General features: G+C 34.8%; 1 protein-coding gene across 1 annotated transcript in view; it reads left to right on the plus strand.

Annotated features, from left to right (window-relative positions):
* Positions 1-471: 471 nt before the first annotated feature.
* LOC137927271 (uncharacterized) overlaps positions 472-26,657 on the plus strand; it is a 40,612-nt gene continuing 14,426 nt past the window's right edge. The window contains exon 1 of the mRNA XM_068771051.1: positions 472-514. Within this exon, the coding sequence (XP_068627152.1) occupies positions 472-514 (43 nt within the window). The remainder of the gene's footprint in view (positions 515-26,657) is intronic.

Here is a 26,657-nt window from a genome sequence, read left to right on the forward strand (position 1 = left end):
AGTCGTGTCAGTGATACTGAGCTGGTCATCGGCGTGGAGGGCCGTGGCCTCTTTCTGTGAGACCGTCATGGTCCAAAAGGAGGTAGCCGAACGGGGTTGGCAGAGGACAGATCCCGCTCGGAGACGACGCCGTCAGCGCAGGGACGCGCCTCGCCACGGCACTGACGGCCTCCGGTGAATGGTGCTCCCCTACCATAAACGGGGCCTTCGGAGTCGCGGGAGTTTAGGGTAGGAGCCCTAAACTCCCACAAGCTTCGGCGACTCTGAGGCGGACGATGGTTCGACGTGGTCTCGAACCATCGTGATAGCACCACGAGGGTTTCGGGGGTAGAGTATACACGCATATCCCGGGACGGGCTATCGAAAAAATAGCACGGCGCGAGGGAAGACCGCGTGGTGATCCCTGACCGGGAGATACCGCGGTCCCCCGTTTAGCGCAACGCCTGGTAATTCACCACCAGACAGACGAACATGTCCAACGTCGGGTACCATGGTAACCTGGTAAACCCATCAGGTAACACACCGCTCAAGCAGTAGGCGGGTTAGTGGTCTCCGCAGTACTCTAGTTCAAACAACCGGACCCGTAATTCCGGTTGCGAACCAAACTGAAGCCGGAAGATAACAGGAACATAACAGTTGACAAATAAATATAAAAAGGTTGATATGAACAAAATGTATGCCGATACCAGAAGTCTCTGCCAATAGGCGGCAAAGTATTGCTAGTGGCTAAAAAAACACGTCTTCGTCATAGGAATGTAAACTATAAACGAATTCTAAACAAGCAGATAACATATTTTAACATTTATAATGATCGGAACGAGTTATTTTTCGCGCTGTGTTTCTTAATGACGCCTATTAATTATTGGGGATACTTTAAATGCTAGTTCTCTTGTTAGTTGAAAAATATAAAATTTTGAAAATGGAACTCTTATAATCTTTTCGAGTACATTTTATCATTATGTCAATTTAATTGATTATTTTATTTTAACAAATCCTTCATGGGTTTAATTGTAACAACGAGACCGCATATATTAAAAAACTCTACAAGATATCTTAGACTTTCCATTTCTTAGTTTGAAATCTGAAATTAATGAATCTTATTATAGCAGGGCTTCTTAAACTTTTGGCATTCACGACCCCATTTATGATTGCGAGTTTCTTGACGACCCCATACAAATATAAAAGAAAAATAAATTAATATTTTTTGATGATTTATTTATTAGGTAACAATATACATATGAAAATATATAGTTTTAGAATTCGTTTTGAAACATACAAAAATCTAAAATTAAAAATTGCACCAAAAATTATAAAATTGTATTTATATTAGTTTAAAACCTTCAACAAACGCGCGTGTCTAGACGCTGCAAGTCCATTGTATTCCGCAAACTCTAGTGAGGTTATAAAATGGTATATATAACTATTTGACATTAAAATCTCTCGACTCCATAATTTCGCTACGCGACTCTATTTGGGGTCGCGACCCATAGTTTAAGAAGCCCTGTATTATAGCATTGAATAGTTTTTGTTGATCTAAATATGCAGAAAATAGTTTATTGACTACAATTATGTATACATTAAACAACGTTTGTTAAGAGCATCTTTTGAGTATCTAGCTAGCTCTTCTCAACAGGTCAGCGTTGCAAGCCGGTGGTAGCTTATTGCATTATACTTCATTACACTATGTAATGCCATCTCTACCGTTCTTAAGTAGTTTGTAGCGCTTCAGCTACTGTGGTACTGAACGTGGTTCGGACCCGATCAGCCAGCATATTAGGTTGCGGCACCGTGGTCGCCATCCATGCACTTTTCCAATGGTCAAAAGTTTTTCCAAGTTATTACCATTTTTCTCGGCTATGTGATCGACTCAAAAATCTTAGTTTATATACTGGACAGGCGAGTGGATACTCCGAATTTTATCAGTGATCCTTGGTTATGTTAAAGTAGTTTTGCATGACCATTTACGTGTTAAGAAATTTTGTTCTAGATCAGGGGTGAGCAACCTTTTTACCCAACGTGTAAAAGCAAATTTTATAATTGTTAGGTGGGCAGCATATAAAGTAACACTTATTAATAATTAATTATAAGCTGAAAACTATATTTATAATATACTTTAAATTAAAAAAATAATTTAATGTAAAAAAAATACACAGCCCCCTTAAAAGGCTTGCAAGCGGTTACCATTTTTAATCCTAAGAGTTCCGTGGCTCTCTATCTCTGTAACGTCAATGTTTTAAACGGTAGTTCTAGTATTTTATTGTAGTATTGTAGTGTTTGCTTCAGTGCCCCGCTCCTAGGAAAACCTTAAATGCTACTCAGGTATGCAGTTACCTTCACATAGCCACTATTTATTTAATAATCAGGTCTATGTGATAATATGAATAAATTAAACAAATAGTGATGTACATAATGTTAGTACCAGATATAAAAAAACGTTTGTTATATCTTTTTCTAGGCTTCATAAAATTAGTAACCTTTTTAGGCAGTTGTGTATGGTATTACAATGCAAAATACGCAAAAAAACACGGTAACTGATGTAGCTCGTAGAATTGTTTGACTGAAGTAGTAGCAGGCAAGGCACAACGATCAACCGAGTCGAGGTTAAAAGGTCCCACAAGTAGACCGACAATATTGTTTAGGTCGTGGGAAATTGCTGGATGCTGGCAGCGTGTGACCGATCATCGTGGCGATATTTAAAGGAGGCCCATGCCCAGTGGGCGTCTATCTAAGAGTCTTTTATTCTTCTTTTCAGTCGACCACAGAAATAAACCCACAAATGAAAGAAGAACACAAAAAAACCCGCCGGAATATGTTGTCGATTCTTATCAGATCTTGGGTCATTTGGTACCCTCTGATTCTAGTTTTTAACAAATTGAGCTCTTCTTGTTTTTCTTGAAAGTCGTTTTAGTAAAATAATTATAGTACACTATAATTTGAACCTTAAAATAAGAAATTTATGCTTCAAAATGTATAAGCGGAATATGTGCATATCTATTTTTTTCGTTTCTGTTTGTTGCTTCTCTACGCGATAAATAGTTAGTGCAATGAACTTGTTATTTTAAAACATTTTCGTTTAAAATTTTCTTATACAGTAATATCGTTGTTTTATATTTACTAAAGTGCATATCGTATCAACTTATTCACTGTATGGCGTAGCGGTTCCTTGGAAACATCAAAGTAAAACTAATCCGTGCCCTCGTTTACGTCCCAGAAGAGCTCAGACTAAAAACTCGATTATCCACAATTTGTTTGCATACAATATTTAAGTACAAGGCGGAATTTTTTGAATGAAGATGAAAGGGCTAGGATCAGTGATTCCCAAAGTGGTCTATATCGACCCCAAGTGGTTTATAACAACCTGCAAGGGATCTACGTCAGCGAAAAAAAATTGGGGTTCCATGAAATGAAAATGGGGGTCCACGACTTACTCTTACTTACTTACTTACTTACATCATACTATCTTATAATATCAAAACATTTACATCATTTATAAAAATACCTATGAAGTGAAAAATTTATTATATATGTTTATAAAATTGTGTAAGTTGTAGGATGTTGGTATTCGCTTTGTGGTTTGTTGCGTATATTTTACATAACAGATACAAAATTATATTTTGAGTAGTTTTAATTTAAATTCAATTAATAAACGTATAAATTAACATGTGTTTTTACTTTAAGTTTTTAACACTAAATTTCACTACAGTTAGAAATTTACAGGAAATCAATATCAGGTAAGTAGGTCTACCCCACACGGAAAAACATGGCAAGGGGTCTACGACACAAAAAAGTTTGGGGAGCTCTGAGCTAGATAATGGTTACCTACTCGATGGGCTGCTGTATTACAAGTGTTAAATACAACCGTGCAGGGTGCTTTACAGTTTTCTGATTAGAAAATCTTGGACAGAAATAATTGGCCATGACCCTTAGTCAGAAAAAAATAAGAAGAAGCTATATATTGCTACCAAACCAACCAGCTGTGCAGAAATTTCTACAAAAATGTTATTGGATACTAAGTTAATTTTTACAAATTGATTTATTCACGAATAGTCGAATATAAAAAAATAGTTACATAAAGTAAGAAAATATTATTTATATATTCAATATATTAACATTGCAACTTGGGACGGCGTCAATAGATGGCGCTATTAGGCGATTGCCGCGCGCTATCGTCAAATTCGGGTAGCCAAGTAGCTAGCTAGTAGGAAGCTAGGTAAAACAAAATGGCGCTCGCACGTTAATATGGTAGGTAAATTTAGCGGCCTGCGCCATGGCATCCGCCATCAGCTTTTGCTACCTATAAAAGAGGATTAGGCTACCGACCTCTTCTCGTTCTATCCCTTCGAACTCGCGGGAACAGCAAATGCTACTCAAGCAGCTGTGTAATATAGATAACGAAAAAAATATTAGTTTCCAATTAATGAAAGAATCAACGGAATCAGACATATCTATGACAGCGTTACCGCGTTGTAGAAATGGCAGTGATGACGAGATCCGTAGATGAACGTAGGTGATCGACATAGCCCAGAGGACTTGTTGAAGTAGCAGTGAGTTTTCCATGTAGCAAGTGGAACGAATAGCACCTAGAGCCTTAAGGTTCTTGAGTGGAAACGCAGCGCAGCGAAGGTCCACCTGCAGGGAAAGCAAACCTTGCTAAGGTCGACGAAGACGCTCAACGCAAATCGTTTTCACTCTAATCCTATTGAAATGTACAGAGGAGAGCTACATCCAGCTGTTGACTTTCTACGGCTGAAATATGGTGATAAATATATAATAGGCGGACATTAAAATTGGTATATAATAATTCTTTTCTAGACGAAGATTTTGGAATTATCTCTAGTAAAGTCAGGTTGTCCATCACTGGACATTCATTTGCTCCACGTATGAAATGCTGATGATGTAAGCTGACAACAGAGTGTAAAAAAGCATATGTTGCTGTTAGATCAACTGCCTTGTCACAATATAAGTTTGCTTATTTACAAACACACATATAGAGGTGCGGAAAAATGCAAATAATTTTTTTGCAAAAACGTATATACCAAACAAAAGTTTGCTATCAATTAGATTCACTGGAATTTCATTACGATTTAGAATTTTTATGTACAGACGCGGAGGTCACTTTGATACCGAAATGTGAGAGGTCAATAGGGTCGATCTTCGCGGCCAATATTTTTAAACATACTTACATTTGATAAGTTGGAATGGAATTGACAAAATACGGAACGAATATATCAGAGGTTCGTTTAAGGTAGCTCCGATCCCCAGCAAATTACAGGAAAAAAGATTACGATGGTATGGCCACATTCAACGGAAACCAGATAACCACGTGGTAGAAACTGCCTTAAGCCTCCCAGAATTCCCAAGAGGGAGAGGGCGTCCAAAAGCTACGTGGTGGTCTAATATCAGAAAGGAACTGGAAACCCTTCAACTTGATGCAGGGACAACCCAGGATAGAGTGGCCTGGCGCAAATTGATAAGGAGACCCGACACCAAATAAAGGTAAAAGGGAAGGAAGAAGAAGAAGAAGATACTTACATTTGATAAGTTACAATACGCAGTATCAAACATTGACCAATTGTGTGAGTACCACACGTTTGTGATATATGTGTGAATGTGATCATTATTTCAGCCGCTGTCCACAGCTGGACATATACCTTCATAGGTTTCTAATGAGAACGTGTAGAAGTATCCTGCATCTAGAGATTTCCAATGACCCTAAGAAGGTCGTCTGTCTACTTCGTACTACTCTGTGATCTCAACCTTAGGACTTTGAGACACCAGCGGTTACCTGTTCTGTGCACTATGTAGCTTTCTCACAAGCTTCGTGTCGATGAACGGTCGTATGTTGCTCCCATCCAACGACTTATCGCTACCTTGACTATATCGTCAGTCCATCTAGAGTAGATAGGCTCTACTCTAGCTACTCCTACTCCCTACTCTACCAAGCTATATTTCCGCTCATAATTGCAATTCGTGATCCTTTATATGGTCACTGCCTTATTATCTATTAATAAACATTAAATAAAAATTTGGCCCGTCCCTATTATTGTGTTTATGGCAGTGCTGTGATTATTAATCAAAACGACCTTATGAAGGTTTTTTCAAAGATTTGGTTCCGTTTTGGATTGGTCATATTTGAAATCTATGGACAAGATTTTGTCAAGTGAGAACTTTTTACGGCTAAAATATGATGATAAATAAATACTAGACATACAGATGGTTTTGGAATTTTTTTTTCTCTCGATATCTGGTTAGGAATCTATGATAGAGCGCAAAATATAATTTATAGTTGTGAAGCGCGAAAAGTATTACGCAATATATTTTAGATTTTCGTCTTCTACAAAGAAAAGAAGCGCGCCATGTTGATTCTTGTCATTACCGTTTCGCTGATGTTTAACTAATATATATGTATTTATCCATCCTTTACACATGAAATAGGGTGACCATTCTTTTAACAAAACTTATTTTTATTATACATTGTTATTAATTATAAATATGCATTAAAAAGGGGTAAATGTATAGTTAATTTGACGTCAATTAATGGCACAATATATCCAAAAATCAATGGTTGCAGAAATAATAAAAAACGTAATGAAAATATAGTAAATACAAGCGTCTTCAAAAGTCGGATTGCTGTATATTAAAACAAATTATAAATAAAATTGGAGGGGAGTGATGTGGGCAATCCATCCTAGCCCACATATTGTTTACTATCTGTTTTTATTAATCTTTTTATACATAGTTATTGAAAATATCTTTAAAATCTTTAAAGTTACATTTAAAATCAATCATCCTGTATACAGAAGTGTTGACAAATAAAGTATAATACAGGAAATTTGATTTACATGGCTGCGTTAAATAATAAACGCCTTATATATAACATGGGTGTATGTCAAATTGACAAGCAATGTAAGGTAATTTGCAAATACGTCCGTTTTATAATAGGTATATTCTGGAATGTTTTGTACATTTAATATTGTCTACTTTGATGTCCCCCGTAATACAGAGTTTACTTCTTCGCAATACAACCTTTACTTCTCTGGAAAGCGCCTCCATATCAGGGTGATCAGGAATCGTTGCGCATTCAAAGCGAAGTTTCGAATGTTTGTCGCTTGACAAGCTGACTGAATCATTACGACAATTGGATTTTATTATATATATATATATATATGTGTGTGTGTATATGGTATATATCTATTATGGTATATTTATATATAATTATAGTAAGTATTTGCCATTAATATATTTATATAGGATGTTTTATATCTTAGTCATTATTTCCCCTCTGAATTTGTATTTACATTGTTTTTTGTATTATATGATATTATCTAGTTTCACATACCTATAATAATTTGTTTCTGAATCGCCTAACAGTTAACTGGTAGAGAATGCCTTCGGCATTAAATTCGCAAAAATTCGTAAAAAGTTTTAAATAAGTTAATAAGTGTATATAAATTATGTGTTAAAACTAGTTGCCCGCAATAAGGAAGATAAGTAAATATACATCGTAATCACAATCGCAAAAGATCTCCAAAGTTGTTTATTACACTATAATAAAACACGTATAGACGAAAGTTTACCACAGATCTGTGTTGCCAGTGATGATTATTGGCACAGAAACTCGTCTCTCACTCTTTGGCAAGTTCACAGTCGCTTAGCGGGCCATTGAGAAGGCTATGATCGGGATTTCTTGATGAGATTGAATCAGAAATGAGACCTTAGACCAACGAAAACAGTGTGATGTCCACATAGCGAACAGAACTGATGGCCGCTGCAATCAGCAGGTTTTGGATCGGAGACCACCTACATTACAAAGTAGGTTGTCCACGACAATATAAACCGACCTTTTTAAGGTCTTCGAACGACACTGGATGCAGGCTTCCAACCAGTCCTATTGAAACTCTAGGGGGAAGTCTATGCCCAGCGATGGACGTCTGGTAGCTGAAACCATAATGATGACAAAGAAAGCTTAGGAATAAATGACTATAACAATATAAAGGACGTTTGTTAAAGTAATAAAAGGAAAAGGAAGTATCTACGTATTATATTATACCAATTAGATGCGCTAAATCTCTGACAGGATTTTAGAAAAAGGTAAAATTGCTCTTTTACCATTTTTTAAAATGCCGACGCCATTAAAATAGGATATTGTATGGCATCTCTTCATTATTCGTATTTATGTTGTACGTTTCCCACGTAAATATGTATTTATATATATAGTAATTAAGAAAAGGACCAATATTCAGCCACTTCTGCACATGCCAAACACAGAGGCACTAATCGGTGTAAAATAACTCCTGAAGATGCCCCGAGGAGGGGCGAAAAACGTGTTGAGTGATTTAACCGTGGTAGTGTGTAATTCGCATTGTTTGCCGCATGCGCATTTATCAGCGGGCTGGCGGGCGGTGCACTTTGTTGCACGACTATCACTGCATGTGCGAAAGTGGCTAAATATTGGTCCTTTTCTTATTTAGGATGGACTTCCGCAAAATAACGCCTGATTCCATTAAATATATAGTAATGTGCGTATTTGTATGTATGTACACCCTAAACTGCCATCTTCTTCACGTCTCTCATCTCCATCCTAAAGTTGTTAGGAGATCGCCTCGAGCGATAAGACCGCCTCTTGTACTTCTATATGAATTGTTTCTATTTTTTCCTCTATTTATTGTCGATGGTGTACTAAAAAGTGTTAATATATATCTAAACAAATAAAATATGAAATGAATGATGTTTTTAAATAGAAACTCTATGTGATTCTAGTCTATAGAGTATATCGAAGAAGTGAACATGAAGTGGAGAGGCGATATTATTAAAGTCGTTGTAAGGCAATTGATGCAATAGGAATAAAACATAGTTAAACATAAAATATTGTAAGTCTTATTATATATTTAATCTTATTAAGATAGATTTATTGAAATTTATATAAAAAATGTAAAATCTGTGAAACAAATTGATGTACATGAGAAAAATAAATAAACTTAATAAAGCTGTGATACTGCAATAGAAAATACAACTGAAGTGTTTGAGGATGGATGAAAGGAATGGAATGATTGAGAAAGGAAGATGGAATTATGGAATGATAGAAGGAAGAAAAAAAGATATTGTGAACTATGGAAGATGAGGACAAAAATAAAAAATTCATGTGAACAAAATTGTTAAGAAATAATAAATCCTGTTCCCAATAAAATAGGGGTGGAAGGCAATCGCGTCGGCAAGTCCAATAGCGGAGGCCTCATAAAAAAAGGCAATTGATGCAAGCCACTTCGAGCTAGTACTCTTGGAAATCTATGGGGGCGATCTATGTCCAGCAGTAGATTTCTTCATTGACGACCTCGAAGAGATATCCCGAACATAACTCTCTCTTCAGTTTATTGTATGACTCAGAGCTTGCAGTGGGCCCTGAGTAAGAGATGTGATATTAAACTCGTTAAAAATCACGTGAAGTCTGCGTTATCTGGCGTGGCTTCACAGGCCGCGCTGCGAATGATTCGCAAAAAACCGAGCGATTATCAAATACGACCTTAGCTTCGAGAGACCACAGAACACGAAACGTAAATACTAAATATCTAATCAGTTGCGCCTGATAACAGACTTGTCTCCGCCACATGCAATGTTCTTGTTATTCATAACTAAGAACAGAAGTAAGAATTACAACATTTTATTCATTCTTTTTTTAAGTCTCCATTTCTCTGGTCGCCTTATTGATATTACAAATTTACTTAGCTTGCGGGAACCTGCTATTGGCGACATGTGGTACAACTTTTTCTTCTCCTGTTTCTTCTTCGGTCTTGGGTTCACATGGACAGTTTTGCTTAGTCACTTACTCACATTTTTTTATTTTCTTACCATTCTTACCCTTTTCTTAATCTTATTTTATCTCTCATTCTCTCAAATTCTTATTTTATCCGTAATTATTTTCAATTCCTATTATATATCTTTACCACGCGGAAGACGTTTAAACTAAACCACTTTTATGTAACACCTCTAGAACTCCCTAAGTTCCTCAGGACGAGGATATTACATCACACATCTATAAAAAACTAAATCTAATTAGATAAATACATTTTTTTAATAAAACAACCAAACAATAAAGATTATAGTATGTAAAATCTTTTAACACACTAAATGTAGTTTTATAGGTTATATTTTACGTTGTATACCAATTACAAATCTGTCTCTTAATTTATCTTTTAAGTATATATTGTATTCGATTGTGTTTATTACCTTTAACTCTGTACTCTCTGTCTTACTCTTCTACGCTCTATATTACTTCTATTCAACTGCTCTTTTTTCTACCCGTTGCGATTCTAAATGTAACCTTGGTGTATAGATTTTTAATTGTTGGTCTTCAAAGACCATTGATAGTGATATGTAAAGAAATTTACTGTGTCGACACATATATATATTAGTAGTACACAGTGGCGTACCTAGAACTTTTGCCGCCCGGGGCGATCTCCAGTTTGCCGCCCTTTCTATTATGTCAATCAAATAGTAGTTTTTGATATAAAAAAAAGTTGATATATCACCTCAAAGTAATCATATAAATTTTTCAAAAGAAATGACATTTATAAACTGACATCAAAAAATTTTAGTTAGGAAAAATTGACGAACAAAGTCGTAAAGATCCTTTTACAAATTCAACGAATTTTAATGAATACAATAAAATAAAATTATTATCCTGTTCTTGAATTAGAATCCAAAATTTACACTAAAATGCATTTATATACACCGAGGAATAATATTCGAAATCATAAAGTTAATCATAATTTATATAAATTAAATTTTAAACTTATAATAATCATTTATTATTCAGGAAAGAAAATATATTTGAAATGAAAAAGTTGCTTTTTACAACTATAAGTAAATATAAAAAATGCCGCCCGGTGCGGACCGCACCCACCGCCCCCCCCTAGGTACGCCACTGGTAGTACATACATATACTGTACCAGTTTAATCAACATCGTGTGATATAAACAAATGATAGCCTGAAAAAATTATTAAGCCTGTGTAAACCGACTTTGTTTACAGAGGTTTAATCCTATTCCACATACAGGTGAACGAGAAGTCCCCAAAAGGCGAGCCATTAAAAAAAGAAAAAAAAAACATCGTGTGATGTTTCATAATTGCCACGCTTGGTAGAGGACGCTACTGTCCATTCTCTGCAACTTTGTTAGTGAGCAGTGGCAATCCTGTACAATCAATGAACAAAGAGTGAGTTATATAAGATTGTATCTCGGGAATCGAATCCGCGACCTAATATCGCAATTTTCAGTCCTTCACCGCTGGACTACCACCGCTCATAATAAACGTAATGATGTTGTTATTATGTTCAATCAACTCTGTCCCGCACTCGTCTAGAAATAACGAACACGATACAATTACAATGAAAGTACTTTTGTAAATGATGTCGAGTACGTACGTCTCATTAGTATTTTTTGAAGATTATTTTTTTTAATTATACAAACTATTTACTCAAAATTTTGTTAATTTAATACGTGTTATTCTTTTATTGGGAGAAATGGCCAATCTCCTTGACAGCTGAGCCAATTTACAATATTTAAAAGTTTTCGGGATTCACATATAAATATGTACATAAAAGTTTAGCAAAAAAAGTTATAATTGATTTTTATAAAAATTATTTTTACTGAAAACTTATATTGAATTCAAAATATATAATATAACCTATTTATTTTTTGTCTGTTGATATATGTTTCCAATTTTGACAACTGTCAAAATTAAATAACTATTTAAAAGGCATTTTGAAACATAATTTTTTTTTTAAATATGTAAAGACAAAAATGAAAAGAGAATTCGGGTACATATATCGAAAGACACTAACAATCCTTTCAAAAAATCGCATGTGACTCGCAAACCGTCGATTTCTCCTTCCATTTTCTTATATATGTATGAAACTAAATCTACTGCATTAATTTGTATATGTTAGTAGCGAAAAAAGTTAGTTCGTATTTTATTTACGAATTCCAATTATTTTTATCATAGTTTTTTTTTCATTGGTTAATAACAAATGTGTCATTTCCTTCGGCAATTTCTTGGTATGTACGTAGGTAAAAAAAAAACTTACCAGCAAAAGCAAGTTTAGGGGAATCTTATTAAAAAAAACCTTAATTTTATAAAGTATACTTTAAAAGAAATTATAAACGGACTTTATGAAATTACACCTATCCCCCGATTCACACGGTAAATACGTTCCTAAAAAACGTGTAAATCGAAAATTAAAAATTTTCAAGTCATAACCGTGTAACTCGAAAAGCTTGCAGAAAATGCATAATTTTGCTATTTAACAGTTGTGATTTTTTTCAATATTTTTAGGTGAACACAGAAATAAAAATAAAATGCATTGACAAGTTAAAATATTTAATATATTACGGAAACACTGTTTTTTTTATTTAATTACAATACAATAAACAGAAGAACAAAAAACAAAACCAAAGGTGTATTACCCTTTATCACTTGTAATTTACGAATATGAATAATTAATAATCTTTCTGAAACTGTAAAACTTTCACTCAAATACAATTTTCCGTAAATAAAACTTTAAATTTATGCGAAGAAATACAGACACAGTGTGCGTGTGCAGCAAGTCAGCACATAAGCTCGGGATTCCCCGTGAAATGTGTACACAGCACACGTGTTCAACTACAGTACCATTTAATAGAGTGCGATAAAAACAAAAAAAAAACTTTTTTGGAAAACCGTGTAAAAGCGAAAACGTGTAAAACAAGTACCGTGTAAATCGGGGGATAGGTATACATCCAAACAAAACACAAGAAGAAGGCCTCGCGAAGCAGGTAAGAGACAGCTTATACTATATTTGCATGGAACTAAAACTCGATATATAGATAGTAATAAAGCCGCAGGAAGTGAATGTGGGCAGCGATCCTGCGCTGTCATCGAGGTGATCTTTGGAATAGGCCTGTGTCTTGTAGTGAGCGTCCATCAGTTGTAAAAAGAGCAAGAATGAAATATATAATGTTGTCTTGTATTTTAGAAACACTCTGGCACTAATCGGTGTAACATAACTCCTGAAGATGTCCCGTGGAGGGGTGAAACACGCGTTGAGTAATTTGGTGGTGGCGGTTGAGTGATTCGCATTGTTTGCCGCATGCGCATTTATCGACGGGCTGGCGGGCGGTGCATTTCATTGCACGACAACCACTGCATGTGCGGAAGTGGCTAAATATTGGTCCTTTTCTAACTTAGGATGGACTTCCGCGAGGTAACGCCTGATTCCATTAAATTTCTTGTATTTTGTAGCATAAAGGCGAACAATTAATTTCCATGATGTGATGCTATCTTCTATAAAGTCATTTTAGCCTATAGAAGCCCGCTACAAGATACAGGCCTTGTCTAAATATATCTGTGGTGTAACATTCCATAGTCACCACGCTTGGCAGACGCGTTGGCGATTGCAGTATGATGTTATGATAAGCAGAAAACGAAACTGGCCATCCTATGAAACCTTGTTTGTGAGCAGTGGTAATCCTATATAGTTAATGCACAAAGTGTGAACTGTATAAGATTGTACGCCGGGAATCAAACCCGCGACCTATGATCGCAAGCCTTAATCCTCTACCGCTGGATTAATACCGTTCTAAATGTAAATTGAGTAATTTACAGTGTAGTAACTTTTAGCGAATATATGATCTTCGACGTTTTTTTTTAATCTAAATAAAAGATGTTTTTCGTACATTATCTGTAATCCTATTTTAAAAACGTAACTCGAAAAAGTTTTGTGAGTCTTTTGTATAATTAATTTATCTTTGTTTTTATATTGTGTATTCAGGGGCGAATTAACCTGTTGTGCAGGGTGTGCAATGCACACGGGTTCTCTGAGACAGCTAAGAGCATCATCTTGGAATCTATCGCGGTTCGCCGCTTAGTTTCGCAACAGAGATGTGCTACAGGCATAAAAACAATGAGTGTTATTCTGCCGTCATAAGAAGAAAGGCCGTAACTAATGCCATACTGTAAGCTATACCTACTCATAAAATAGCTTGTTGGAATATGAAAAAACTTTCTTGTTACGACGGCAAAGTTAATAGTTATAGCCGCGGGGGGGGGGGCAGGCCTAGGGGGCGCCAGGGTTTCATTGCACACGGGCGCTACACGAGCTACAGCTCCCCTTGTGTGTATTCTTGGGGAAATCGGTATGTTTTTTTGTGGATGTATTAATACATTTTCGTACACGTATTGAGAAGCAATAGTCACTATTTTAATTTCATTAAATTTGACTCTAAAACTCGCTTTACAAGTCAAATTACTTTTAACTCAATAGCCCTTGACTCACTGCAATCCTATTGTAATAAGGAATACATTTCCTGTAAATAGATTCATTGACTCGATGAAGTCTTAGGTTTATAAAATTCACTTGTGCTTCTGGTATTAAAATCAAGCGCTTAAACTAACTTAACGGCTGAACAACTTACATCTAACTTAATGTTCTGACTTTTCTACACTGTGGTGTATAGAATTTACAAAATGACGTTAAACTGGCAAATTATCATGGTATTCGTATTACTCGTGTCCCACTAAATTATCACCGAGTCAAAGCCGACCGGTTCAACCAGTTTCCTTTGTTATATCAGTCATTTATTAACGCAATTAAAGAAATTAACGCACAAAAGATTTCAAGACAAAAGATTCAATTTGAGGAAGAATGTTATTGTTTATATAAAATACTATATGTAGAAAGGAAGCCAGTGTTCAGGAAACGGATGTTGGAATCGAAAGATTGAAGTGGCGACCACAAGCTGGTAAATACGGCTTGCATTGCCCCCCCACTGAATTGACCGACGACATAGGCGAGAAGCCGATTCGAGCAGTGTAAAATCTGGTGTTGTGGTCATTGTAATGGGTGTGTGTTGGCTGAAATTAAGACGATGATGTCTATAACAGAATGTTCACGGCCATAAGGATAACGATCCTTGTAACAGGAAGTTCTTTTAGTTAATCTGCCGCCATTTTTCTCATACGTACATCGTACAGGGTTTATTTTCTGAATCTTACGCCACAAGTCATAGTTTATTAAATATAATTACAGATACTAAGTTACTAATGTCATATAAGACAAGACCATTAATACAGGTGATTAAATATAGGTGTAATATGTAAAGGTATTAAAGTTTACCTCATTTGCTGTCAAACGTATAGTACACAATACACCTATCCCCCGATTTACACGGTAGATACGTTCCTGAGAAAAACGTGTAAATCGAAAATTAAAAATTTTCATGTCAAAACCGTGTAAATCGAAAAACTCGCAGAAAATGCACGATTTTGCTATTTAACAGTTGAGATTTTTTTCAACAATTTTAGGTGTACACAGAAATAAAAATAAAATGCATTGACAAGTTAAAATATTTAATATATTACGGAAAAACTGTTCTTTTTTTATATTCCATTACAATATACATTAAACAGAAGAACAAAAAAGAAATTACTCTCATTCTTTTTTTCTGAATCGAAGTTTCGAATTCACTTTCATCACTCGAAATTATTTGTGCCGATTCGATGTTTGAAGCAGAAATATTTACATTATAAGAGATGGTAATATAATCGGTTATTAAAATAAAAAAAAAAACTTATTTGGAAAACCGTGTAAAAGCGAAAACGTGCAAAACGAGTACCGTGTAAATCGGGGGATAGGTGTATACAAAAATCAATGGTTTCAGAAATAATAAAAAACGTAAAGATAATATTAAGAGAATGCATTTTTAAATTTTGTTGTACTACATATTAAAATAGATTATTGTTTATACTGTTATAAGTTATTCGCCTGTTATATTCCTTACAATTAAATTCATGTGACATATGTCAGAGTGATCACTATATAGTTGAAGAGGATTGAGGCTTGCGATCGTAGGTCGCGGATTCGATTCTCGGGATACAGCCTTATGTAATTAACACTTTGTGCATTAATTTTATATGATTGCTACTGCTCACAAACAAGTTTACAGAGGATTGGCAGCGTACTAAGTACCATAACACACCACTGCTATCGCCAACCAGTTTACCGAGTATGGCGATTACTGTATATACCCCCATGGATATTTTTGGAAAAGGCAATTGCCTTGAAGTGGGGTCTTCGGCTATACCCACGACAATGACGGCGTCTTGATACATTCTTGATTGGGAGTATGTGTAAAATCTTTAAAAATTTTCGCTTACAGAATGTATGGCTAATGAATACATTCTCATCTTTAAATATTTGCTCAAAAATTAATATAAATCGATTACAGAAAAATTTTCGTCGTAAAAATGGAATATTCATATTTTAAATTCCCGATATGAGTACCAATAATTGCACCATATATCCCAATCATTGCGTACAATATTATAGTACCTTAAATTTAAAAAAAAATATACCCACCATCAACACTTCAATTAAATTTGAGTATGGTCAACATTTGTGTGGCAAATTTTTTACCTTCCATAGCATCCGTGCTTGACCTCGTGTACATATTTAGTTTGTGTTCAATGCCTTAAGGTTACCATGATGCTAAAATAAAGGAGATCGTCCTAATTTTTCAGTAGACGCATATCTTGAGACTGATATCTAAAAACGAAAAGTTTCAAGTGGATATAACCCCGTATAACAAGAAAAATTCTCTCCGAAATAAAAAAAGGTAGTACTTATATTTCAAAGGTATTTTTTGAGTAACAGTCAATTAATTGGAAACATCACGCTGCTCTCCTGTATTTTTTAATATAAGGCGAAGATTTGGATCAGTGATTCCCAAAGTGGTCTATATCGACCCCTTGGGGTCTATGACAACTTGCAAGGGGTCTACGTCAGTGAAAAAAAATTTGGGGATCCATGAAATGAAAATGGGGGTCCACGATAGTGGATCTCAACACATACACTGATAGTACCTATTTATTTACATCATACTATCTTATAATATCAAAACATTTACATTATTTATAAAAATACCTATGAAGTAAAACAATTGTTTATTTAATGTTACGTATATTTTACATAACAGATACAAAATTTTATTTTGAGTAGTTTTAATTTAAATTCAATTAATAAATTTGTACATTAACATGTGTTTTTACTTAAAGTTTTTAAAATTAAACTTATCTACAGTTAGAAATTTAAAAGAAATCAATATCGGGTCTACCCAACACGGAAAAACATGGCAAGGGGTCTACGACACAAAAAAGTTTGGGGAACTCTGATTTGGATCATGTGAAAACCGGACCGATTACGATGACTGGAAGCAATGTTATAAATTTCTTGGAGTGTCCGTAGAATCAACACGATACTGGTGGATTTCGAACTGTCCTACCGTCTTTTCACTATATGCGTAAAGCGTATTTTTAGATTTTATGGACACATAATCAGGTAAGACAACTTTGAAAAATTTTTAGTCAACGGAAAAGTAAAACGGCAACCATGAGGCATTTCCATACGCTGGTCAGCTCTGCCTTGCTCGATAGCAAAGTAGCTGAAATCATACGAGGACCAGCAAAAATAGCGTAACATAGTGCTGGACAAACTGTTCGAAAAGGGTCATGATCTTCGTTAGTGAAGAACACAATGCAAGGAGGACCATTATGGTCAAGACTTGGCACTTCAGCGGTGAAACTTCTAAATGATATCGATTAAAGTGAGTGTAAAATTCACTTTACTCATTTAAGAATAGACGACATTTTTCAAAGTAATTACAAGTACTCCCTGATTGATTTTTAAGGGCTACTCTAACATCAGAATACATATGAGACCCTCCTAGCTTTTATTCTCAGTTTCAGTTTATAATTACAGAAAGCTCTTGATCCTTACTAGTTTCTATCAAATTGTTTTCTTTGAGAATTCTTCTCTTAAACTACACAGCTCAATGTTGCTGTTTTCAAATGAGTTATAAATAAATTTTGAATTTACGATTCATAATCCTATTCAATCGTAACCATCGATCGTAACGTATCCCATTCGATCGTAACACAAATTTTGAGTTGCTCTGATGATCAATCAAAGTCATCATAATGTTGTGGGAGTCGTATATACACTGATGTGATGTCTGAATGAATAATAGGTGTAAGATTTTGTGGGCGAGCGTAGCCGACGGGCGAACTTAGTGTGCCGAATTTGTGCAGCGAGCACATGCACGCACCGGTGACGCGGGCGCAGACCTTTTGTTACTTTTATTTCTTTTGCGCCTTTGTTCTATTGCCCGCTTTCACTCAGTCGCAGAGCACATTGCGCCCCAGAGTCCTACGACGAATGCACGTCCTTTTTGCTCGCACTCAAGCCCTAATAAAAATTTGTGTGTTAAATAAATTGATAAAGTGTTACAAACGTCTTTTAATAAGACCCTAACTCTTTAATGTCAGCTGATATACGTCCACAACAAGGCAGGCCTCTTCCAAAGACGATCACATTAAATCGACTTACCACAACGCAAATCTTGTCGGTCAACAGTCCAAATTGTATAAAAAAATGATTGTAGCGCCTCATGTCACTTTGTTGGATATCTTTCATTGGCAGATGCTGAAGTTGATAAAGGTTTGAAACACGTTCTCTTTACTGTCGGAGTCAATTTAATTATTATTTTATGTAATTTTAATACTCATCAACAACATATAAGAAAAACATTACAGTGTATATTAAAACTTGTACATACGTCAATGACAGATATATTCACATTCTTCATTTAAATTAGGAATAACAAAACATTTTTCCTTACTGAATCTAGAAAGAAATCAAATAATAAAACGTAAAAACAATAATACATTAAAATAATAATAAATACAAAACATACAGATAATAAACAATAGAAAATATATAATAAACAGGAGTTATGTTTTTCTGAATGACGTGATCTGAATGAAAAACATCTGTGACAAATGTTACAGGATGTGTGCTTCAAGGATGCGTCTGATATTAGTAAATAATTATGATTATGATGAAGATATTTACTTGTATACTTTGTCTCACTGGGAGCACAATTATGATATGTTCATTTTAATTCATCACCATCATCTTAACCTTAAAATGTTCATCACGTCCCTACAGTTCTCCCTAACGGGACCGGGGTTGCGAGTGGCCTGCAACCAACGTCTTCCAACGACTTTCATAAGCCAGTTTGGAGACCTAGAAGGTTAAGGCTCCAGCGGCCACCTGTTCTGCGCTCCAAGTAGCCTGACCGTAGTCACTTCCACTACCCAATCTCATGGGCAGTGTCGTTTACTTTAGTTCGCCTACGGATCTTTGTTCATAGTGTTTTTTTTTTCTTTAAATGTGACTGGCCAATTACTTCTGGCAGTACAAAAACTGCTAAAAAAGGTAATATATATTTTTAATATAAGTCGAATTTTAATATGTACTAAACAGAATTTTGAAAACATTTTTTTTAATAATATTATTACGTTATTTTTTACTTCCGAGACCATTCATATTTGGATAGGATGTTCCATATATTAATTGACAAAAATGACCAATCAATCTTTGTATTTTAACATTTTCCGTTCGTATATGCTTAGCTTATAAGGTTCTAAGAGGTGTTATTACGATATATATTAATTGACCTATACATAAAAAATGATCTGTACATTCACCCCCTTGAAATATTTACATGTAGTCATTGTATATAAATAAATAATAGTTTTTAATTGCAATGAAAAAGTGTTGTCACCCTAATCTAATGAAGAAATCGCGTGTACTGGTATTATACAAACTATTACGCAATCATCGCACCACAACATATCTAAAGAGGTAGGTTCGATGGTTGGACCTCTTACAAAAACATACAGTATGTGCCCAATGATTACAAATTTTACACAAAAAAAATTGTTGTTTATTTATTTTCAATAGCCCTAAAAATTCCCCATGTATTACTTCTGTAGTTGCCAATGTTCACTTCAGCAAAGCTATTACACCTATTTACAATCAGCCATTTACAGAGATCACTCTGAAATATGTTAAATTAATATATTTAAGGCCTTGTGCAGGTTCACCTAAATTGACCTTACGGAGCAGTGGTCCAAGAGCTAAAAAAATTACGTATGTCGTTATAACTGTAATGACATTTGCAAGAAGTGAAACGACACTTTTTTTAAGGCCCCCGTTATGAAAGTTCACTCGTTTATCCCCCCATCTTGGGGCAAGGTTTTATTACAATATATTTTTTTTTACTTCTATTTTTATTTTTTTACCCTCCTTTTTCTGACACAATCTGAATTATCATTCTTCATTCTCTTCACAATATCTAAAAGGACTATTCTGGGAGGAGAGTGGTGTTATGAAGGTTGCGAAGTTTTTTTTTTGGAATGCAGCTGGCGAAAACCTTTACAGTCTGCAGGGAATAAAAATAAAAACGCTGTTTAATAATATATATAAATAATAAAACGCTTTTAATAATTTTTGAAACCATTGATTTTTTGGTAAGAAAAGGATCAATATTTAGCCACTTCCGCACATTGTGCATTAGTGCCAAACACAGAGACAACTGTGAAAAAACAAATAACTCTGTGTTTGGCACTAATCGGTGTAACATAACTCCTGAAGATGCCCCGTGGAGGGGTGAAGCACGTGTTGAGTGATTTGACGGTGGCAGTTGTATAGTTCGCATTGTTTGCCGCATGCGCATTTATCAGCGGACTGGCGGGCGGTGCACTTTGTTGCACGACTACTACTGCGTGTGCGGAAGTGGCTAAATATTGGTCCTTTTCTTACTTAAAATGGATTTCCGCAAGGTAACGCCTGATTCCATTAAATATTGATTTTTGCTTACATTGTATCATACATTAATTGAATATTAATCATAAGATAAGGCTGCTGGAAGTCGCAGGATTTGGGGGGAGGTCTATGTCTCGCGATGGGCGACTTTTGAATGACGAGATGATAATCATCGAGATACATTAATTGACAGTAAATCGGCGATGAGATCACCAATTTTAAACTTATACAGCTATAACCTATCACCCTGTATAGCGCCCAGGATGTATTTATGTATTTAATTTACTTTTTATTGTACGTCAAGACGTTTCACAAGAGTGTAGATTGAACAGGAAATAATTTTTCGAGGATATTAGTGGTATGTTTATCCCCTTTATAAGTACTTTTACCTTTTCCATACTATGGTTGTCTGTAAGAGATTGCCTTGTGTGATATGACCGCCCATTGTACTTTTTTGTATATTATTGTAAAACTTATTAAATGTATCTTATCGTGTACAATAAAGAATATTAAATAAATAAAAATAAATAGATATGTTTGGGAGTTACCTATTCCAGATTATGCATCATTAACACCGAGCGTCAACGATCTTTAGAAAGCAAGAACGGTTTTTGAAATAAGAAGGTGAAGACGGAACAAACAGCACACTATATCACCATCATCATTTAAACCGAGCTGCGGTGGCCCATTGGTAAAGACTGTGACTGTTATACGTCGCGGATTCGATTCCTTGGACACAGTCATATATATTTCACACCTTGTGTGTTAATTATATAGGATTGCCACTGCACAGAATCTTCTGCGTACCATAATACCACATACGTCGATCGCTAATCGGCGTGCCAAGGTATAGCTCCCTATATCTTTGGGGGAGGCTCATGTAGGGGGTGTCTATGGACTAAAACGACTTCAGCCATATGAGATCCTCAGCTTGACATCGGGCATTGGAAAACTGTAGGATGTGCGCTTGCATGTCTGTGATCTTAACTCCAGAACTATGGCATGCCTGCCGCTACTTCAACTTGTGAATTAGCTGATCAATGTCGGTTCCTTTGGTTCGTCTAATGGTCTCACTCTTAGTTTGTTGTCGTAGAGAAATCCTCTGTGTCAATACATCAACCAGGTCATCTGTACTTGTGAGTTTTACGCTTCGCTTACTTTGAAAATCAATAACTTCTGGCAGTACATACTCAGCTGGGACGGACAGTAAATAAATACATTTAAAAAAACTTTTAAGTTAAACGGTTTTTTGATACCCATTATGTGGTGGTTGTGGAAAAATATGTACCTAGTCCGCCATATTGGAACGGCGTCCATCTTGAATTTTAAATTTTGACATAATCATCGTGTTTTACTAGTGTAGCCCTTTCATTTGATACCCATATTGAGGGGGTTAAGGAAAAATACGTAATCCGCCATTTTGTATCGGCGGCCATCTTATATTTATAATGTTATTGATTTTATTATATTATATTGCCATCTAAATTAAATGTGTGTACCAAATTTCAGATCAATTTGACAACGGAAAGGTGCTTAAATTTCAATTTATAATTTTGATCCAAATAAATTCCGTACGGGTCGAACTAACACCGTTTAACAATGATTAATTTTAATACGCAATAATCATTGATTTCTGGATATAGTGTACCATACATTATTTATTGATTTAAATAGTTTTTATACATTTTATATATAATGGCGAAATTATTGCCGATGGCATTCTCTACCATTTAACCGTTTGGGCGATGCAGAGATAAATAAATAAAGGGAGATGAAACAAGTTAATATCATGAAACACAAACATAAAAGAAAAATGTAAAATCAAATCGAGATGTAAAATCGTCACACAAAAACACCTTATAAAAATATTTTAATGCGTACTACTTAATATAATTATACGAGTGCGTGTGATATATATATATATATATATATATATATATATATGTGTGCGTGTGCTATCAATGATCGAATCCACGATCTACGATCACAATGCGAAGCTTGCGATTGATATACCACTACGTTGTACTTATATCTATGTAGATATGTTATCAAACAAAGACAGATACAAAAATATACGTGACGTGAGTGAAGGGATTATTTCGATATATCGTAAAAAAATGTACTGTAAAAACGCTTAGCTCCTCACCTTTAATTTTATTTATTATGGGTGACCATGATGTTTGATTGACGGCCGGATAGTCCTCATATATAATTTCCTTATTACAACATTATTATTCTTGACTGGTTTAGATGTATATGAATTGTTTGGATGTATATTATGAATAACCGGTTTTAAATTTCGTAGTCAGTAAAAAGCCGCTATTATAACAAAAGAGACTTACTTAGTCAGCCAGCCTTTGAAACATAGACTGATTTTATTTATTTTATTACTTAAAAGTTTGTATGTATATGTATATAAGAAAATGTATGATTGTTAATACGTACACATTAATTCCCTGTGGCTTATTTTCCTATTCTCATTCCATGAATTTACTGAATTTACTTCGAGTGATAAGACCACCCAGTTTTTTTAGTTATTACGCATCTAAGTATTTCTTTTGACTTTGTACATTAAATAAAATCATATAGATAGGAGAAAAAACAAGAATCACATACATTAAAATAATTCGGATTAAGATACTACATAGTATATAATATAGTAAATAAATAAAGTAAATTTGGTTTAATACTAAATCTCGTCTCTTCGTGGGCTGGTTTCCGCAACCAAGCGGCACTTCGCGTCGATAGTCCATGTTTTACAAACACACGTATATTCTCTATGTACATTTTTATGTATATATATATATACACACATATATATATCAAGCAAATGTCTAGGTCAGTAAGATCGAAGATGATGCTATGTTTCACGCAGAACGAATGGCTGTTTTAAAATTCTAAAGAGACCACAGATCCGCAAGCACAACGCAATATATCAATCTCTAACGATTTTAGTATTTTTTAAATAAATTTCATTAAAATTTGTGGAGTTTTTATTGAGAAAATACAATACCCAGTGCGGTAAACAAACGCCCATGTCCAGCAGTGGGTGTCATACTCCTGTAAAAGTCTCCTGTCCAGTCCCATGTTGTAAAAGCATTAACTTTATTTATTTATGCGCATGAAAATATAATTAAAAATTATGTGTACCAAAAGCAGTACAATAAACATTATGCATATATTTATTGAGGTACGAATTGATTATTCATAGACTGTACAAGTGGAAAAAGAAAAACATTTTTCTCCTACTTCTTCTTCTTTTAAGCTGATAGACACCCACTGGAAGGCATATGCCTCCACCTAGAGCCGCCACAATAACCGGCCTTGCACTGCCCGCATCCTGTGATTTCCCGCGACTTTCCGCGTCTCCCGTCTCGTGATCGTCACTTGAGAACCTTTCAGCCCTAAAAGCCATCCTCCATGGCTCCCTGGGTGACCTTGAACCTTCTTTCTAGGTCCATCGTAAACGACCTCATCTCGGATCCGGATGTCATCACTAGCAACACACGTTGGTTAAAATCCTTCGTCTTAACACGTTGCAGTATTTTTGTTGATTTAGAATTTGTTTTTGCTAAACATCTTTTCTCTTCCAACTATAATTAAAATTAAACATATAGGATAGATGTCACATACAGTAAAAATATATAAAGAGCGGGTTTATAAATTTAAAATATCCGTTCGATGCGAAAGATGATTTCATTCGAAAGTAAAGTTAAGTTTCAAAAATTACATTTCACTTTTAAGTTTCTATTTTTTTACTAATGCTCGGTTTCGAGACAGTCATAAAAGACAAAACGTCGCGTGCGGCTCGCGAGATACTATTTCTTGACACAAGAGTCTTTAAGAATAACGCCAAAGGACGTAAGACATTTAATTAAGATTTTTTTTATTTAATTAAAACACCTGTACCATAGATCAGTTTGTTTCGCCTATAACATGTGATGGTCGTAATTTCTCACTAGCAGCTTTTTCACTAACTTCGATTTAATACGTTGTGCTACCTAAAATGGACTTCATAAAACCATTTCTAGCCCCACCAGACTACACTAGACCACAGAGTATAACTGTTGTATATGTTTTGGAGAACTAAGTGACCTCTCGGTATTAAAACGAAAACAATAGAAATTAACATGAAATTGTTTAAGTAATGAACATTAATGCGATGATATCTTTTGATTCGATTCTATTATTATTTGTGATAAAAAACGCGTTGAATTTTAAATTTACGTACTCATAAGTAAATTTGATAAGACTCTCTTATGTACTATTTTTTATAAATTCTGATAATCACTGATTGTCTTAGGATTACTAACAGGATTACTTGGATTTGAGTTACAAAGCGCTGAATGTGCTTAGCTTAGAAATATTCACATAATAATAACTTAGAAGGACATCCATCCGACGACAATCCTGAAGACGTTGGATACAGGCCGCGTCATACCGGTCGAATTAAAAATTTATAGGAGAGGCCCATACAGTGGACGTCCTAGGGCCAAAATTATGATAAAGATGATGAATAAAATGACAGGCGACGACATCAGACCATCATCAGTTTGTCATGCAAGTTCAAATGCGATGAGCCTTGCGTTAGTTAGCATAAGTTATTGCGTAGTTTTCGATGCTTTTTAGTAATATTTCTGTAAGTCTTGATCTAAAAAGAGTCATCGATTGGAGATAACTGTGGGCTTTCTACGGCAAAATGATGAATAATGTGATATACTTTAAGAAACAGAAAACCCATTTAGTTCTGGATATTTATATTAGCTTAAAAACGTAAGCTTCCTTTAAATAGAAGGAGAGAGACAGTGGATGGAAGAGACAAGTGGATATGAAATATTTCAGTTTTTTTTTATTTTAAAATAAGCCGACGATGTTATAACAATACATCCACCTACGATCGATAGTCCGTCATCTAAAACACAGTCACTTATCATTATGTCAGCAGGTCGTCACGAAGACCAGACTTCCCGCGACCTTAGATAAGTCTTCGGTTCACCCAGTGGGGTGCCTGTCCCCGCTATGTCCAACTCATGGATGCCACTTGAGATCCTTCCAGCCCCAACGGCCGTCAGTTCGAGCGATTTGGTCACTGCCACTTCAAACGAGCCCTGTCACCACTTAAACTTAATCATTAATTACAAAAATAAATATTGCAGACATTAATCTTACATATCTCGAGGAGAAATCGTCGTAAAGATGGTCATTGCGTAACAACGCGTGGCGATGACAGGCGTTTTTTGCCGCCAATTACATCTATGACATATTTCCACAGATAATAAAATATTTGTAGTATGCATTAGCAGTTTCTGATTAGTAACTATAAAGTTCCTTCTTACTAGGTTCTTCGCTATAAAATCAATATTCCAAATCTGTCAGTCAGTATATAAACTATATCAGTATCAATATATCAACTGTATCAATATATCAGTATATAAACACATATGTACGTAATATTCAATGTCTTGATTTTTTGAAAATACATAGCAAAGATTATTGAAAACTAAATATTTGTTTCATTGTTGTATTTAAAAATGAATTATCGATATTTTTATGTTTATCGATTTTACTGTTTAATCTATATGACGGTAATGAATAATATTTTATTAATATGAGTTAAAATGAGCTATATACCACTACTGTAGACCCATTAAAGCATTTCAAGACAACAACGACAAGTTAATAGCTAACGACAGATGATTTATATTCTGTGATTTAAAAAGATTAAGAAAATTAATATTAAACTATTTACATCACAATATATCCATATTCTAAGAAAAGTATCCACAAAAACCTCTGTACAACAATAAAAATATGGGAAAAAATTATAGAATTTATAGAATTAACCAAATCATTCACGAGTTTTTCGTAACATCACATTTGCTGATTAATTTTTATTTATAAAAGATTTCATACACTTGGTGTCTGATGGCAGATTAATATTTTTAAATATAAATAAAAA

This window comes from Battus philenor, unplaced genomic scaffold (genome assembly GCF_028537555.1).
Source record: "Battus philenor isolate CCGP_79_NKW_IND1 unplaced genomic scaffold, ilBatPhil1.0.hap1 SCAF_30, whole genome shotgun sequence".
Classification (NCBI taxonomy): Eukaryota; Metazoa; Arthropoda; class Insecta; order Lepidoptera; family Papilionidae; genus Battus; species Battus philenor.